We start from the raw sequence: 18,611 nt of genomic DNA, 5'->3' as shown, positions 1-18,611 counted from the left end.
TGAAATTGTGCAGATTTGGTTATATGAAGCACAAAAAAAAAACGGTTACACGAGCAAAAAATAAAGCAGACCGTCACACAACTGTAATGTCCGTGCGCCATGAAGATAATGAAACGCAACCGCGCGGACAGAGACAGCCCCGACCAGCAGGAGGAGGTGGGGTGACCAATGGAGCGGCGCGTCAAAGCCCTACTTCATCACCTATTTGGTCCCCTACAAGTTTAGGCTCTAAACAAAATAGAACCTGCCAGAACATTACTTCAGTAACGCAAACCATGGTGGCAACTGAAGAAAACAGACCACCACCGTATAATATCTTAAACCCCCCCAAGGATGTTTTAAATCTGTACCCAGACCCGCATGGACTGTGTATATCAGATCACTCGTTATTAACAGACCAGTCCAAAGGCTTGTATCCTATGGTGCAGGTTGCAAATCCTAACGTAGGAGCTCAGCAGCCTCAAACAATCCCAGTTTTCCGTCCGTGGTCGTTAGAGGAAACCAGAAAGACTGTAGAAGGTGTCATTTTGCCACAGGAAGATCCAGAAATATTGACCCAAGGCATGGAGGGATTTTATAACTCATATGGACAAGCCTTACAGTCATCAGTGAGAAAATATTGGGAAAAAGTAAGGGCGAATCATATAGGCAGAACCCCACAAGGCGGAATATTTGATCATCAAGCACAAATTGGGATCGAACAAAGGCAGAAATGGACAGCTCTAGCAAAAGCAGCCCGAGCAGTTTTCCACAGAAGAGCAGATTATGGACATTTGGGGTCCATAAAACAAAAAATAAGGGAAGACGTAGACAAGTTCAAATTACGTTTTGAAAAAGAATATAGGTTTCACTGTGGCATCCCTCCCGCTGACGGAGATGAAACACCATATCAACAACAGCTAAAAATATGTTAACGGGAGGTTTCCAGCCGCATATCTCCGCATGGGTTAAAAAAACACTTAGTTAAACTGACAACGTCTAATGTAATGTCAAAAAGCATTAGAAATAAAAGACCCTTAAACAGGAAAAAAGGTTGTATGTTTCTGTAGTAATATCACAAACTTGCCCCATTAATATGTTAGGACAGAATCTGATCTGAAAATTATTTAAAAGGTATTTTAAATGCTTTGTGGTCTACAGGACCAACTGACGTAGGATTATTGACAACTGTAGAACCAGTTAAATACTTCCTAAATCACAATACAGGCCACAGATAAAACAGTATCTCCTAAAACATGAAGAACAGGAGGGTATTAAAACCAGTTACTAAAAAACAAATGATGTCCTTTTTTAGGATTGTGTAATCACTGCAGAGCTTGGATTCTACATTATGTAGAGAAAACTCAGCTTCTCTTAAATCTTATTAATGACACCCCAATAGCAATGGCCAGAGTGCCTGGACCTAGTAAAACTGTACATGAAAGAAATGTTGCAGTTTAAAAAAGTGTCAAATGCAAATTTACTGCCAGGAGAACATTTGTCTCTACAGGATCTACAAACAGTGAGACCAGGAGACTGGGTGTTCGTCAAGGTCATCAGAAGGAAGGATTGGGCAAACCCAAGGTGGGAAGGACCATTCCAGTTGAACTCAAGCTTGTGAAAGAACAAGTCTTATGCTCCTGGTTTTTCTGCTAATGGAATTCAATCTGGAGAGACTCAGACGGAGAAAGAGAAAACGATTAACAAATTTATTTGACAAAATGAATAACAGTTCTTTGGCGCTCGGGCCCCGGCTGAAGATTTGAGCAGAGAATTCCGACGAATTCAGATGAGCCCATGAACGCTGAATAGGGATGCTCCCCCGGGGCCCGACACTGGTGGTGGAGGTTGGAAAAGATGACGTCTTGGAATGCTGGTGGAGAAGGGGAGGAGGTGGGTCGAGCACAGCTGGAAAGCGACAGGCGGCGTGGGTGTGGAGCCTTTTAAACGGAAGCTTGATTGAAGATTGGAGAAACCAGGTCGAGGTCCGGAAATGAAGATGACGCAGTAACAGGTAGGCGGAAGTCTTCCAGCTTGAATTTGCACCTAGGCTTCATTTCAGTCTGGAGAGACTCAGACGGAGAAAGATAAAACCATTAACAAATTTATTTGACAAAATGAATAACAGTTCTTTGGCGCTCGGGCCCCGGCTGAAGATTTGAGCAGTGAATTCCGACGAATTCAGATGAGCCCATGAACGCTGAATAGGGATGCTCCCCCCAAAACTTCTGGGCCGATGCCGGGGCTGAGGCCAGGACTTCGCAACGAGAGGTGAAAAGCAGGCGGGAGAAATCGAGGTGACGGATGGCAGTGGAAACTGCCTGACGCGGAGCCAGGCTGATAGATGAAGGCTGTCTTGGGGTTACTGACATGGTGCGGAGTCGGGCTGGAAGATGAAGGCCAGCTGAAGGGTTATTGATGTGATGCGGAGTTGGGCTGGTAGATGAAGGCCAGCTGAGGGATTATTGACGTGATGCGGAGTTGGGGCTGGTAGATGAAGGCCAGCTGAGGGGTTATTGACGTGATGCGGAGTTGGGGCTGGTAGATGAAGGCCAGCTGAGGGGTTATTGACATGGTGCGGAGTCGGGCTGGAAGATGAAGGCCAGCTGAGGGGTTATTGATGTGACGCGGAGCTGGGCTGGTAGATGAAAGTCGGATGTGGAGTCGTTGGGATGATGTGGAGCCATGCCGGGAAATGAAGCTAACTGGGGTAATGAGAATACTTAGAGTTAGTTAGAAGAATAGCTACAAATCTCATTAAGTAAAGAGAAAGAAAGAAGCCGATGGATACGAGGTCGATGGATACGAGCTAGCAGGGACTTGTGCAAAAGCTTATAGGTAAGCTGATAGACATAGAATTTAGCAAGGCTGCCCCAAAAGAAAGATGAACTGAGTGAAATCGGTGGATGAAGGCCAGTGGTAGTAATAGACTAGAACTCAGGAAGAAAGACACCGGAAAACAGGGAGCTGAAGATCTAAGCGAAGCTGGGAGTAAATTCACCGGATAAATTGTTAGCTGGCAGGGACAAGAGGTGGGATCACTTGAAATGAAACCTGAAAGTAGCAGCACGGCAGGATGTGCAGGGCCTTATGAGTTCAGGACTTGAGCTCTTAAATGGAGTAAACCATCCACCACCAGTGAGTTGCGAAGTGCTTACCTGAGCACTGAGAGACCATTGAGCTGCGAGAACGGCTGAGAGATCTGGACGAATGTAGGATGCGAAAGCCGAAGACGACCATCGGCCGAGTTGCTGGAGAGTTGAAGTGGGAATACCCTGCCCCTTCTTTTTCTTCTCGCTTCTCTTTTTTTTTTTTCGCGGAACATGGCAGGGAACATGGCAGGGCAGGCCGCATGGCAAGGAGCATAGAAGGAAACATGGCAAAGAGTATGGCAGGGAAGGCTGCATGGCAGAGAGCATGGCGGGAAATATGGCAGGGAGCATGGCAGGGAACACACACGGAGCATGCAGGAAGCATAGAAGGGAACATTGCAGGAAGCATAGAAGGAGTATGCAGGGAACGTAGTGGGGAACATGGCAGGGAACATGAATAAATGAATGACCATGAAAGAACAGAATAACAGGACGCCTGGATGACAGAATAAATGACAGGAGATGCATGAATGAATGACCATAAAGGAATGAACAGGATGATAGAACAACTGCATGGCGGAACGCCTGGATGACAGAATAAATGACAGAGGATGCTTAGGGATGATGCACATAAAAGAATGAGTGACCAAGAGGGAATGAACAGGACAGGACGCGGCTTAATGAGACTTGAATGAGATTTGAATCCACCACCAGTATTCGCAGTTAGATTACCTTGAAGATGAGCATTAGGCGGCTAAAATGAATGAAAGGTCAGAGCAGATATGTGAGGCATGCTGATGATGGCCATCGCCCAAAGATTGGGCTCCACGAGCGTCTGCTGTTGCGCAGCTCACATCCAACCAACTGTTTTTAGAATCCCCAAAACTTACGGATGCACATCCGTAAAATTAAACGCATCTACAGACAAAAGACATCATTATAGAAAGTATATTTCAAATCCGGACGAGAAGCAAGCCAGACCAGAAGGAAAGTTCAGAACGGCAACTCTTAACCAGAGTATCCTGTTCTAGGAGGGAAGGAAACGGAATTAGTGAGCTCAAGCTGCCTGGAAATAAAAACGTGACTCTTAAAATGATGCACCTGCGAGATTGAGGTGACCGAGCGAGGAGAGCAGCTGACGCTCAGAAATAACTGATATGAAACTGATATTGAAAATTCGAGAGCTTGTCTGCAGGCAAAAAACCATCACGGAACTAGGTTAAGATCAATACGTAGAACTCAATTGCAGGCTGACAGGTTTAGTTTGAGAAAACAACTGGGAATAGTGAAAAGAATATCTATAAGAAGAAAACATCCAGAAAATGAAGGACCATTAAACACGGGTAACACTTCTTAAGACATAATCGATAATGTTTGCTTAGCTCATAAATGCATAGAATGCAAAACGCATACCAAATGCTGTCATGAATCAATTAGCTTATTCCATGTTGTTTGGATGAATTTAATTCAGATTCTGCACTGCATCCTGCTAACTGATGATCTCATTGCTTAGTAGCTTCAGTTAGCCTCACGCCTGCAGAGAGGATCCATAATTGAAAATAGTATCAACCAGACAACAGCACCTTCAGTGATGCTCTCCGGATATTCATCTTGAATGAATTCTTGAACCTAAAAGAAGAAATATACAATCCCTAAATACATGAGCAAGTTGCTGTTAAAGATCGCTCAATACTCAAACCATCCCCACAGCCATCCCGACGTTGGGTCCCAGCTGACATTCAGACAATACCTACGAACAAAAACCTTAAATAACTTTAACATGTATAATTTCACAACACCTGAAGAATTGATTGGCAAAACGCTGAAATGACAAGAGTGACAGAAGTGGCCTGGTCAGCATGAATGAGAAGTCTGAACCCAATACAGACCAGTCCAAGCGGATGCCAAATTGCACCAGAGTTGCAGCGGTTTAATAACGATTGGTATCAATTGCTGAATTTAAAATGCACTTCATACTCCAACCAGTAGGTGGCAGCAATGCCACCACAAGCCCGGTGGCTACCGGCAACACCAGAAGAAGAAGAAAACGAAAACAAACAGTAAAATGAAATACGTTCGCCTGAATAGAGGATGAACATGGGTGAATACATATTACCTGAGCTGGCTCCGAACGCATTAGCAAGTGAATGAGAGAGTAGATCCGGCTGAAAAGTTGCGGCCGGGACGAGCGGCAAGGTGGTGCCGCAAAGCCGATGAAAACCAGAGGAGATCCCGGATGAGTCGCGGATCCGCGAACCAAGAGCCAGCCCCACGGGACTGCGGGATCAGTTTGAGAAAGACCCCGGCGCGCTATGAAGCGAAGCTGACCGGAACTTAGGCAGAGTTGGGACGCGTCTGCGTCGCTTGCGAGTTCTTTGCGCCAGGAATCGGAGCTGACGAAAACAGAGGTCGGAAAGGAAGATGTGCAGCTAGACGGTATTCCTATGGCAGGAGGATTTCAGGATAAGTTATTATCTCTTGAATCCGGTCGAGCACAGCTGGAAAGCGACAGGCGGCGTGGGTGTGGAGCCTTTTAAACGGAAGCTTGATTGAAGATTGGAGAAAGCGGGTCGAGGTCCGGAAATGAAGATGACGCAGTAACAGGTAGGCGGAAGTCTTCCAGCTTGAATTTGCGCCTAGGCTTCATGAGTCAAAAACTTGCGTTTGTGTTGGTTTTCTTTCCAGAATAAAGGGGTTACTATACACAAAAACACAGTTACAGTATTCATAAGCATATATATATATATATATATATATATATATATATATATATATATATATATATTGTTGAGAATTAAAAATATATCTTAGTTAGGGTTACTGAGGAAAGCAGAGTTGGGTCTGTCCTTTCCTGCTCCAGCGTAAGATAAACATGGAGTTTTATTGCCCTGAGGGGGTGGTCAGTAGGAGAGGGGGTCAGTCATCCTACCTCTGAGCCATGCAGGAGGAGTTTAAAGTTAATAAAAGGAATGTCTTGGTAAAACTTACTTCAGACAGATAGACTTATCCACCGGTGAGAACAACATCTTGTAATGGTATGTAACTCTGTCTCCATATTTAATTTCTATGAATTAAATATGTATTTGAACCGTTCTACCTCTGATCAATGATTCCTTATTTTATTGTCAAATCTTAAACCGGGGTAAAAATGGGCCTTTAGCAGCGAAGCAGGATTAGGCCAAGAATAAAAATATCACAATTTGGTTAGCCGTGACCCGGATTTTGACATTAAGATGGAGGAACATTTTGAATTTGGGCACGAAGAAGTAATCACTTACAGCAAAACAGGGTCGACCCGAAAAAAAAGTAAGGAGATTTTGATTCTCCTATTGGCTAAAGATTAGATGTAGGCTAAATCAAGTGTTGCTGTAAATGAGAAGCTTTCTTCTCAAACTATCAGAGGCTGAACGGTATAACTAGGTTTGAATGGAATTTATGTTGAAACCGAGAAATGACTGAATGGGATTTATGTGTTTGTTTACGTCAGAAAAACTTAGAATTGGATATTAACCTAAATGCCAAGAAGCCTTGAAATGGTGAGGCGAAAAATAAAATAAAACGAAATAAAAAAGATAAAAACATAGACAAAAAAAAAGGGATATGTTCTAGGATTGGCCAAACGACAACCAGACTGACAAACTGGTAATTTTAGGGCTGAGGTGTGCGCTGCCTCTTGAGAACTAGGGACACTCAAAAAGTAGCAGGGAATAGGACGGCCGAGATACGTAACATCTTTAAGTTGAGGCTAAGAGCAGCAAGACCTTAAGAGTGAGCTGTTATAGAAGATGAGATAAAAAAAAAGGGATCCCAGGAAAACAATAGAAGTTTGTTTTCTAGTTTTCGAAAAACGGGTTTTTTCGAGAACACGACGATTAGACGAGGAGATTTTAACATAAGGAAACGTTTCGTCGAGTGGAAGGGTATTAAAAGGAGAAGACCCTCTGCGCGCGCCAGGCTGTCTGTCTTAAATGTTATATTTGTTATGTCTTGTCTGATGTTTTGAATGTCTCGGTAATATGGGATCCATGGTTTTGAGAGAAGGAGAGATTGGTTGAACCCTGCAACTCAGCGGAGAGTGGGGGTATGTGTGTGTGTGTGTGTGTGTGTGTCTTCATGAGGGTGTGGATTTCTCCGCGTGCATGGGCCTCAAGATTAGAGCAATGACTGGGGTGCAGTTTAATTTTGTTAAGTAAAAGTGATAAGTAAAAATATGGGTGAAAATAAAAACTAAAGGGGAATTTGGAAATCATTGGAAAAAGGGTTGATGCATTAATAATGTTTGTTGAAGTGCAGGAGAACTTTCAATGCAGTAAAGCGTTTGAGGTATTGGCTGCAAGCTGTATGTGTGAGTTGCATTGGAGAGCATGAACTGCTGTGTCTTGGTGACTTTTGGAGAAAACTTTTTATTTTGAACTGTAGCCTAAAAGTTAGAAAGTGGTTAGAAGTTTGGAAAAGTTGTTGAAAATTTGGCAGAACATTGAACATTTGTTTGAGGCATTATAAATTGGGAAAACACAAAAAAGGGAAAATGCCTTCTGTTAGAATGTAATTTTAACTAGCATTATCTATTGCAAAATAGCGTTTTAAAATGCCTAATGAATATATATACTTTCAGACATGAAATATAATTTGCGATTAAATAGTGATTAAATGGTTTTCATTGTTTGATAGCCCTAGTTATAATAGATAAATAAATAAATATAATTCATCAGACTTAAATCTGGCTGATTAATAGGGAGCAGAAAATAGCCACCCTATAAACTTTTGCTCGCTTGCAGGCCTGGGAAAAAAACACATTAAGCAGAACTAAACAGAGTTAAAAGTTGGGTTAAACTGTACCTTAATAGTGTGTGCAACCTGATATTGCGGTTGATTTGATCGATTTTGTTAACACTGCATTTAGTCATGAGTCAGTTTTGAAGTGATCCTTAAATGAACCAGCTAAAATTGAGGAATTTATGACTAATGTTATTGGTTTGCATTGTTTTATTATAGATACTGATATTGCAGAGCGCCAAAACCTAGTACAAATAGACAATATTACGGGATCATCACAGGACGGTCCCCAAATTATTCATTATATGTAATCACATTTTCATGGTCCCACAAAATGCAGATGCCCTTGTTACACAGTAATTTAGAGCCCGAGGAATCTTTTTTCTTTGTTCATTTGGTAATGTGCAAATTCTGGTGAATGAACTTTTCAACATCAGTTGCTGGTGATTGTTTGTGGCCGGCAGAATTTGACTTCAAAATTTACTAAACACAGGCGCATTACTGATTTTAGAGCTGTTTTAAAATGTACCTTTGGTGTTTTTTATATTTTTTCTTTGATAGATGGAGTTACACAGCATTTTCTTTATACACTTTAGCAGAAGGTTCCTGTGTTTGACTGGGACTCTTGATATCTTCTAAAAAAAAAATCAGTAGGCTGGATCTAACACACAGGTGTGGATCCTAAATAAATCAGTCCAATTTAGGGGAATTAATTAGAGTAATAGTGTTACAACAACAAAAACAACGTGCCCTCTTCAATATCTCAGCTGATGAATTTCAATCTTGATATGCTCGCTCAGACAATATTTGATACACCATTTGCCTGTGACTCAAAGGAAGGGTGATACACAATGCTTGAGTTTGTTAATTACTAAAAGTTGGTAAAATTACAGTTATTGGAAAACAATATAGGAAGGAGTGAGAGTAAGCAGCTGATTCCATTGAGAACTGTCCCTATTTTAATTTAAGGTGGGGGAGCTCCCTTCCCCCTGTTTTTCTTTTTCTATCTTAATTTTGTTACAGGTCTGTTCGTTCTGGAGTATGGACACGGCTGACATGAGATGCAGATCAGTGCCGATTTGGGGTTGGAAGAATGAAACTGAGCATTTACAGCCGATATGTGTGTCGTGGGGCACCCATCACATCTGGGACAGTTGCTTACGCTGGACACTCGGCCAAGGACTGTTTCACATCACTAAATCCTGGCAAGAAGTCCCAATACCACCTCACCTTCAAGAAGGTCAGTGCCCCAGAAAGGGGATAACGCTCCCATGAACAATGTTTCCTCACCCTGGAACAATGGCCAACGCCTATGAACAGCACAGATCCTAAGATATCAAGGAAAAATGACTGTCTGCATACACTGGAGTTGAATGTCTCATCCAGTTTCTGAGTCGTGGACCAGAACTTTGTCACTGAGGTGCATCGACAGCGAATCACTGCAACACGTGGGGGACGAAATGTGGAGTTCCATACATGGAAGCTGTGAGTGCGAAGTCTAAACTCCAATCTCTTTTCTGCCTGATCTGCTGTACATGTCAGTCCAGTCCATCTCGAGGACCACAGACTGATAACAGACTTTTTGTTAAGGTAATTCAGACTTTCTACCACTATACTTCTGACCAAATTTAATGGAAAGTGATTTCTAATATTTTTTCTGTGTCTCCAACTTTTTTTTTTGAGCTTCGAGGCAAATGGATTGCTGCAGGTAATAACTTCTTAAGGCAGCCGATTGGGCAGATACGAACACTACAGGTTTGCGGTTTTGAAAAATATAATACTGTCTCTTAAAATTTTTTACTATATAACTGATATGTTCCTTTTAAACATGAGTTTTAATTCTATTATGTCCAGGACCGTATTGCTCATAATTGACAGCAGAAGGTGTATTTTACCATCACAATTATTAGCAGACAATCCACAGGGGTGGGAATACTTTTATGTGCTACACTTATACTTAGGTCTCTGTGAGTTCTGGTTGACAACTGCATGTCATAAATTTTCACAAGGGGGGTTACAACGTCCTGAGGGGACAGGTTTATTACATGGGCCTCTCGGTAAGCACAGATGTGTCCTGCTTGGGACATTCTGTTTTTAAACAACATAGGTTAAACGGATCTGTTAGGTTATTTCTTAAATAGCTCTTAAGTATTGAGGTTTTTCTATTGTACAATATAACTGTTGCATGCTAAAACTTATCAGATTTCCACCAGACTTTGCCGTTACTAGGTGTTTTATTCAGGTAAAACCCAATATTTTATCAGTATGTAAGTACCTTGGAATGTTCAGCATTCTCATACCATCAACTTGCTGTGAGCACATTAGAATAATCATTATTTCAATGGGTACACTGATCTTATACAACTTTTGATGGACTTCTTGTAGAACTGTGGGATTATGAAATTGCATTATGTTTTGATCTGAATCCGGGATATAGGGCAGTGTTTTTCATACTTCAATTCAGATAATTATTTGCAGATAATTGATTCCCTGTGGTGACTAATACTATTCTTTGTTAATGTTTTGTAACAAAATTAATTTTGTTCCAAGCAGAGGGATATGACATAAACATTTATATGATAACACTATATTGTAAAGCTATACAGATCTTAAACTTTATATCAACCCTTGGCACAAGTAATTTAAGGGAAGGATTCTTGTGCAGGACACCACGGAGGTATGTAACTGCATTGTAAATCAGATAACGGTTGTTTAAACAAAAAGAAACCCCCCACAAAAGACCTTACCCATGGCTCTCCGGAATGTTTGTTAAGTGACTCCCAAAACAGAACTGTAAATTACATTTAATTAGCGGAGTGTCAGACACCACGAATCTGCTACAGATAGATTATATGAGGGGGTTCTTGGAAAAAGGCTTAAACAGTTTAGGCAGGACAATAAAGTGAATGTTAAATTAAACAGAAAAACTACATAAACTACAAAAAACTGGATAAAACAGAGATAAACAGAGGGTAACTTATTGCATATTTACAGAAGTGAGGTGTGGTGACTGCTGAATGGTAATCTTTAATCTTTAATCCAGAGAACATTCTGACATTCTTACAGGAAAATGTACTTTGATTTCAAATTAAATTAACTAATTTTAGATTCCACAGACATGGCGATTCCCACCGGAGGTATAAAGTTTTTGTGCAGGCATTCTTTTGCAGGACAATCAGAGGCCCAGCGTCAGGAAAGAGGAATTGCAATAAAATGTCTCATTAACTATTACATTTCTAAAATAGGTTTCTCATAGGATGGAGAAGAAAACAACAAGAAGGTTGGTTCAGATTAATGGGGAGAATTCTAAACACAATTGGTTATAGTTCTGTGCACAGATGTAAATTGAAATTGGGGTGAAAAAGATGTGAAGTGTTTTCTTGTGGGAGTGTTCAGTTAATTTCATTACAGGATATGATTCCATATGACTGAAAGGAGCTTTTCGGGACCAGAAGTCAACCTCCGGAATTACAGGTAGCACACAACATTTGATATCTAAACGGTTGTCGTGTAAGTTTCAGGAGACATAAAATTAGGAGAAATGGGAGGGAAGTCCAGTCACCCCCGACTTCGGAGTGCACGCTAAGGTTATCGACAAGCAGATGTGGTGGGCCAGAGGTCAGGGGCCCATCAGACTCCAGGAGCCGTGTGTACCAGTCACCAGAGAGTTCCAGGGAGACATCACCGGAACAACTTATCTCGCAGAGCCACCCACGGAGGGGCAGCTGGAATTTTATTTTGTTTTCGTTTTTTATTTTTAATAAAGATTAACATACAGTTCTGTGGAGACCGCGGTTGGAACACTGACTCTTTAAACCATCTTCTTTAAAGGCGAGAAGAAGACATCTTCGAGACGCAAGACATCATTACAACAATTGAATGCATTGTGTAAAAAAGAAAAAAGAAAATGAGAGTTTTGTAACCACTGCATATGTCTTATAAGTTCCATATTCATAAGGTGTTCAATATTAGTATCGTTAGAATCTTGGTTTTGCATTGCATGAAAATCTGTTTTTTATTCTATGGTTTGATCTGAGTGTAGTGCTTTCATGGGTTATCTTTATTTCTAAGAAGACATTTTGTTAATCTAGGTTAGGACTCTTAAAGTCATAGTTAGATCATATAATAGTTTCTGGTAGTTGCAAAGTTATCTTAGCCTTGCACCTCTCGGATAAAGGTGCTTACTTTTCTTAATTCTAGTAGGTTAGAGATTCAGATAGGTTTAGTAGCTTTTTAGCTTATACTTGGGTTATTTTACATTTAAGGGGAACATTTGAACTTCATTTGCTTTCATAAGTCGCCAACAGAGGGGACAGTGGGTTACAATATTACATCTTACTATTTACATTTTGTTTAAGGGTTTCAAGACATAGACTTAGTTTAGCCTAGTTATTGGTTTGATCCTTGAGGGATCAAAACAGAGGGGTTGTTGAGAATTAAAAATATATCTTAGTTAGGGTTACTGAGGAAAGCAGAGTTGGGTCTGTCCTTTCCTGCTCCAGCGTAAGATAAACATGGAGTTTTATTGCCCTGAGGGGGTGGTCAGCAGGAGAGGGGGTCAGTCATCCTACCTCTGAGCCATGCAGGAGGAGTTTAAAGTTAATAAAAGGAATGTCTTGGTAAAACTTACTTCAGACAGATAGACTTATCCACCGGTGAGAACAACATCTTGTAATGGTATGTAACTCTGTCTCCATATTTAATTTCTATGAATTAAATATGTATTTGAACCGTTCTACCTCTGATCAAATAAAAAAATGGGCCTTTAGCAGCGAAGCAGGATTAGGCCAAGAATAAAAATATCACAATATATATATATATATATATATTTGTAGGACATTCTTCACATGACGTCACATTTGTCTGCAGACAGCCCGGGTTTCCCGGTTGGTTGGACAAAGTGAAAACTAGAATGAGAAGAACCGCAATACCAATCATTTTGGAAGATAACAACATCCCAGGAGCTTCATTTTAACAAGCTTCACTCGAGAAACCCAGCATAGAACAGCTTTAATGTTGGCTGAAATGTCAAGGCCTCAGGATGATTGGAAAGAAAGCAGTATTAGTAGAAAGGTGGAAGAGGTTTTCCTCTCTTCTCTCACAACGGTTGAAATGAGAGGAAGAAACCCTCTGAATCCTTGTAGAACTATAACTAATACTGGGAAAAAATCTTATTACATGCCTATGTTTTTTTTAACTTAAAAACAGCTTCATTTCTAAAGTTCCAAAGTCAATCATCCCTCTGTAATCAGACACTCCGATCCCATCTCTCACACACACACACACACACACTCACACACACACACACACACACACACACACACACACACACACACACACACACACACACACACACACACACACACACACACACACACACCTCCGCAGACACACAAACAAGATTACTGTGAGAGAAACTATTTGACTGTTAAAACAAACTGAAGACCAGCAAGAAAAACACATCACGGCATTTTTAGTCCACACAAATGGTTGTATCTAGCTGGTATTTTTACACACCGGCACTTTTCCTGTTCATATAATAGTTGTTACGGAGGTTTTTTATTTCCCTGGGGAGTTAACCAGCACAATAACTAGAAAAAGAGGTTCTGTTAGAAAAAAGCCAAGTCAAACAGCAACATCTCATTAAAAAAACAAATCCAAGAAACCACAACCGCTGACTCGTGGAAGTTTTAAGTAACTTTAGAGAAAACCAAGCCCGGAGTCACATATAATAAGCAGAGTAAATGCAACACTGAAGCTCACATAAGCACCCCTCATGGATTGTATGATAAAGTTTTCAACTTTTTAGTCAAGATCTGTAATTTTCCTATATGCATACATCAGATGGACCTCACTGGGGACCCTATCACACTGGAGAGGTGTATTAAAAAGAAAACAGACACCATCCATCAACTGCAGGGCACAGTGTGTAAAAACATGGCCCTCTATGCCATCAGGAAGTGGACTTTTCCTCAGAGATCTTTTGCTCAGCATCCCTATCATGGACCCAAGCTGGTTGAGAATCATCAGACCTAAGCATGTTCTTCACCCTCTCCTTGCAGTTAACTCTGGGTAGTTTTAGTTCTTTCTTTACATGTTTTTTGCGCATGATACTGAGCCATATCACTTTTATTAAATCTGATAAAAATAGATTGTATTTTTAACTAATTAGCTGTAGTAGGGAGCTGCTGTCTCAGTTCCCATGTCTGCAGGAGGCCTCACCTATAGTTCATCTCACTGAAAACTGAACTGGAGGCTTATTTTTAGGATTTCTTTGGGAACATTTTCTCATTCAAACTGACATTTGTCCTGGACTTTGTGGTTTTCTTCCCTCTACTGATCTGTCATTTTTCCCTCTATCACCTAAAAAGCACAGCTCCAGAGCATACAGTGTAATATCAGTTCATCTGAACCATAACAAGCTGAGATATAATCTTCAGAGGAGTTAGATAAATGTCTTTATTTTCTCCTGGATGTTGTAAATGTGTTTGTTAAAAGCTGTGAGGAATACAGAAATATTGGACGCTTATGACCCGATTGCATCATATAGAGGCATTTGGCAGGCCTTTTATACTTGTTATACTAGTTATAATTGTCTACATCTATATGTTTAGGGAACCTCCATGTTACATAACTCACCACAAAACCAAAGACAAAATCAAGCTTTCTGTGAAACTCTTGGAGCAGCTGAAGAAACGTATATAGTAAAGATTTCTGGTTCTTTCCTGGTAGTGAAATAAACTTGATCAAATTAACATTTAATAACAACCACACACCTAAGAATATAAAAGCAGAACAGAGTAGAATTTACTTTTTAAAACAGAAGAAATTAAACTCCTCTCTGTCATTTATTTTAAACCACTGATGTTTTCCTCCTGTCTCCATGGCTCCAGACATGTCACAGTCATCCATCAGTCCATCTGAAGCCCAGTTCTGATAGCTGACCACTTTGCCACTGACCCAGAACCAGAGATCCAGGGTGCAGGCATAGTGCAGTCCCATCCAGACATAATCAGTGGAGGCATTCTTGGCTTTCTCCTGGACCCATCTCTGCTCCTCCAGGTTGGTGATGGTGACCAGGTCATGGTGGTGATCTCTGCAGTAGTACAAGGCTTCCTCCCAGGTTTTACTTTCTTCGATCAGGATCACTTTATCTGTCATGGTGGTGATGGCAAAAACAAATCATTGTTCACATTATTTATGAACGCTATTATTCAGAAACAAGAACCAAAACTTAGAAGAAAATGTACGTATCTTTGGTTACAGCAAAAAAAAAAAAAAAAAAAAAAAACATGTGAAGGGCTGTGATTTGAATTATAAATCTGTGTATGATAAATCAATACTATCCAAACACACAACAAAAAGGTAGGTATGAAACACATAAGTAAATCAAGTGTTTTTCCCTGCTTCCCCTAATTCTTTGATCAGGATAAACTTGCTAAATGTTAAATGGTGGATAAAAACAAAGCATTATTTAAATAGTTACTGCTGATACATGGGTTAAACATAAAATAATAAACCCCAGAATAGTATTATATATTTTTTTGAAAGGATCCATTATCAACATGTCTATACAAATATCTTCAAATAAAGTTATATATTTGTGTTTTTGATATTTTTTAATTAAATGTTTAATCTTTAGAAATCTTGAAGAACAACTCACCATCATAACAGATGAAGGGTTTTCTGACAGCACAGTTCTCATTCCTCCATCTGCCTTCATCATCAAACACAGTCATGGCACATTGACCACTGTTGATTATCTGATAGTCAAACTGTAGATTCCAGTTTCTAAAGGAGAAACTGCTTCCATCTGACCACCTCCAGGTGTCTCTGAATAGACCAAAGTATGATTTACTAGTTGTAGAGTCCATCACCTCCTTCAGCTCTCCATCCTGTAGCTGCTTCAGTCCACTGATCAGGTCTGTGTGTTTCTCTCTGCAGTAACTCTGAGCTTCCTGCCAGGTCTTCCTCTCTCTAATCAAGTGGTATTTCTGGGTTGTGTTGGTTTCTGTGGAGTAAACATGAATTCACATAACATACACTTCACAGGCTTCTTCTTTCATGTAGAAAACAGAACAAACCAGGTAAATATTGTGATTGTGTAAAAAATTTATAAAAAATGATAAATGAATCCTACATTCTCACCATTGTAGCAGAGAAAATATCTTTGGCTAGAGCACTTCACATCTCCCCATTCGTAAGTTTTAATCAGAAATCCACAATTCTCAGGTCCTGGGTTTCCTTTATCATTTGGTTCTCCACTGTGCCACATTGCATCCTTCTCATTGAACTCCTCTCCAGGCAGAGACCAGTACCATGTTCTGTTGACACCTGGTGGATCATGCAGACCAATCCAAGCTCCCCTCATATCTCCTGTTGAGTTATTGAGGAGTCTCTTCATGTCTGTCATGTTAGACACTGTGGCCAGGTCAGTGTGTTTCTCTCTGCAGTACTGCTGAGCTTCAGTCCAGGTCTTTTCCTCTTTGACGTAGTGATACTCATAGAGATGACAGTTGATGAAACAGCACTGACCTGTTGACATATAACGTGTTTCTGTTTTTATTACTAAACAATAACATTTTCACCATCATTTGCAGCATAACATAGTTCAAAACTATTTTTGAGGTTCTTATTCTACTTTCTGTGTGATTAAGTTAAACAGCTATATTTTAAATCTAGCAAAATCTGGACTGTAGCAAAATCCAGTGATTGTAGCTGTGCTTTAGATAAACTTACCCACCAGAAAGAGCAGAACCAGCCTCCACTGCATCATTGCTGTATTTCACTCTTACATTTAACCTCTGCTGGATGAAGAACACATTTAAACAGTTAATATCAAAGGTTGAAAACATGCTGCGCTCCTTCCACTGTACAGAGAAACAACACTGGGAGAGAAGAGGAGCTTAAGTCAATCGGGAAATAGAGCAGACAGGAAACAAAACGTATTTTAATAAATTATAAAAGTGCTGATGTGATATTCCAAATATGAAATAATGTAGATATCTAAAAGATTGAGACCTAACAACGATCTCCTTCCTTTTTTCCTCAGTAAACGAGAGTCTCTCTTCTTGATGCAGAGCTGAAAACTGTCCCAGGTAAACTGTTGGGATCTAACTTTCCCAGATCTCTGAACAGCAGCTTTGACCAAATCATAATTTGAGTATTCAAAACAGGGCAGGAGCAGGTTTAAGTAAAAAGCAACCTATTGATCATATTAAGCAACCTATTAATAACAGAGGAACTATAAAATATCTAACCTGACTCTCGCCAGCTGTATGTCGCTCCGCCTAGCTGTGAGTGAAGCTAGGCGGAGCGACATACAGCTGGCGAGAGTCAGGTTATAAAATCTCCTCTGTAAAAAAAAAATAAAAAAAAAATTTCCAATATATGTAAACACGTACCTGAGAGAACTGACAGTCTTTATTCATCATTGCATGTTACGGGTGAGGATCCAGCTGTACACCTGCTGTATTATCTCACTGACAGTTGTAGTCTCTATGCTAGTTATTTGCCTTTTAAATAACCTCCATGTTATTTTACAAGTTGCTTATAGGACAAATTCATCTCCCGGTCAGAAAAGCAAAATGTAAAAGCTGCATTGATGATAAACCTACATTCAGTTGTTTTTTCAACATAAATCAGTGGAAGTGCGTTTTTTCTGCAACCATCTTGTGTTTCATATTTGATTCATAACAGCACGCTGACTTAAATCGGAGTCAATCAGACTAAAGCTCTGTTTTCCTGAAAACATTTCAACACCTATCCTGGAGTCTTTGTCAGTTCTGACGGGTCTCACTTGAGCAACCTGCAGTTGGAGCACTGCTGCTTTTAAGGATATGGAGACCCTTCCTCCTAGGCACATTCTAAGTCAGGAGCAAAACCTACCCGCTATTCTCCTGGGTCTCTTTTAATCTTTTTGGAATGTGTTGGAGGACCAAGCTGTAAACACTGGGGAGTTGGATTTTGATTCATACGTTGTGTTCATCTGTTTACTTACACTGTCAGTTTCTCCTCCCTGTTCAATTGATTAAATTATTTTAATCACAGGAATGAGGCATCTTCTCTGATCCACATTCACTACAACAGAACTTAACTTCTTTCTGCCACATAAACATGGCGGTGACGTTGATGTGCGAACCTGCGCCCAACGACGCGTCTACGTATATGACACGGGTTTTACTCTATGAGCTCGACGCATGCGCCGACGCATCGGTATTGCAGGACCTATCACTAACGCAGCTTCGCTCAGGTTTCACTCCGCGGCTCACCTGCTCCCGTCGCCCTCGACTCTCTTGAGGCGCCCTGGACCTCGTTCCTAGACGCAGCCTCTGAGAACCCTCCAGTGGCTCTGCTCAGGGCGCACCATTGAGGCTCCCCTGCCTGCCTTGGGTCCCGCCCCGAGGCTAAGCTCGGATCCCGCTCCGTTGTGCAGCTGCCGGCCTTAGGCTCTGCTCCTGAACTCGCCTGTAGACCTCCAGCCTCATCCTGCCAGCACCAGCTCATGCCTTCTACATCCACCTGCTCCACCCCAGTAAAGACTCTCTGCCTCCCATCCTCCATATCCATCAGCCTTTAATAAAACTCTGAACGAAGTTCTGTGTGTGTGTGGTTGTGTCCATCAGAAGATATCTGACAGTCTTGTTATATTTTCATGTGCAACCCTAAATTGTCTTGTTACTGAAATGTGCTATACAAGTGGTTCTAAAACATTTTGTGCCCCCCCCCCCCCTTGAAGAATGAAAAACAATTCAGCCCCCCCCC

The 18,611-nt window shown here is 40.9% G+C and overlaps 1 protein-coding gene across 1 annotated transcript in view; it reads right to left on the bottom strand.

Moving 5' to 3' along the window:
• LOC105921286 (C-type mannose receptor 2) overlaps window positions 1-18,410 on the bottom strand; it is a 72,099-nt gene extending 53,689 nt beyond the window's left edge. Inside the window, exons 1-3 of the mRNA XM_036146973.1 lie at window positions 18,119-18,410; window positions 15,996-16,382; window positions 15,511-15,858 (exon numbers count right to left, since the gene is read on the bottom strand). Coding sequence (XP_036002866.1) covers window positions 15,511-15,858; window positions 15,996-16,382; window positions 18,119-18,410 — 1,027 coding nt within the window. The remainder of the gene's footprint in view (window positions 1-15,510; window positions 15,859-15,995; window positions 16,383-18,118) is intronic.
• Between the last annotated feature and the right edge of the window lie 201 nt (window positions 18,411-18,611).

This window comes from Fundulus heteroclitus, chromosome 14 (assembly GCF_011125445.2).
Source record: "Fundulus heteroclitus isolate FHET01 chromosome 14, MU-UCD_Fhet_4.1, whole genome shotgun sequence".
NCBI classification, from domain to species: Eukaryota; Metazoa; Chordata; class Actinopteri; order Cyprinodontiformes; family Fundulidae; genus Fundulus; species Fundulus heteroclitus.
Note: the sequence above shows the minus strand (reverse complement) of the source record. Positions and strands in the feature narration are given on the sequence as shown.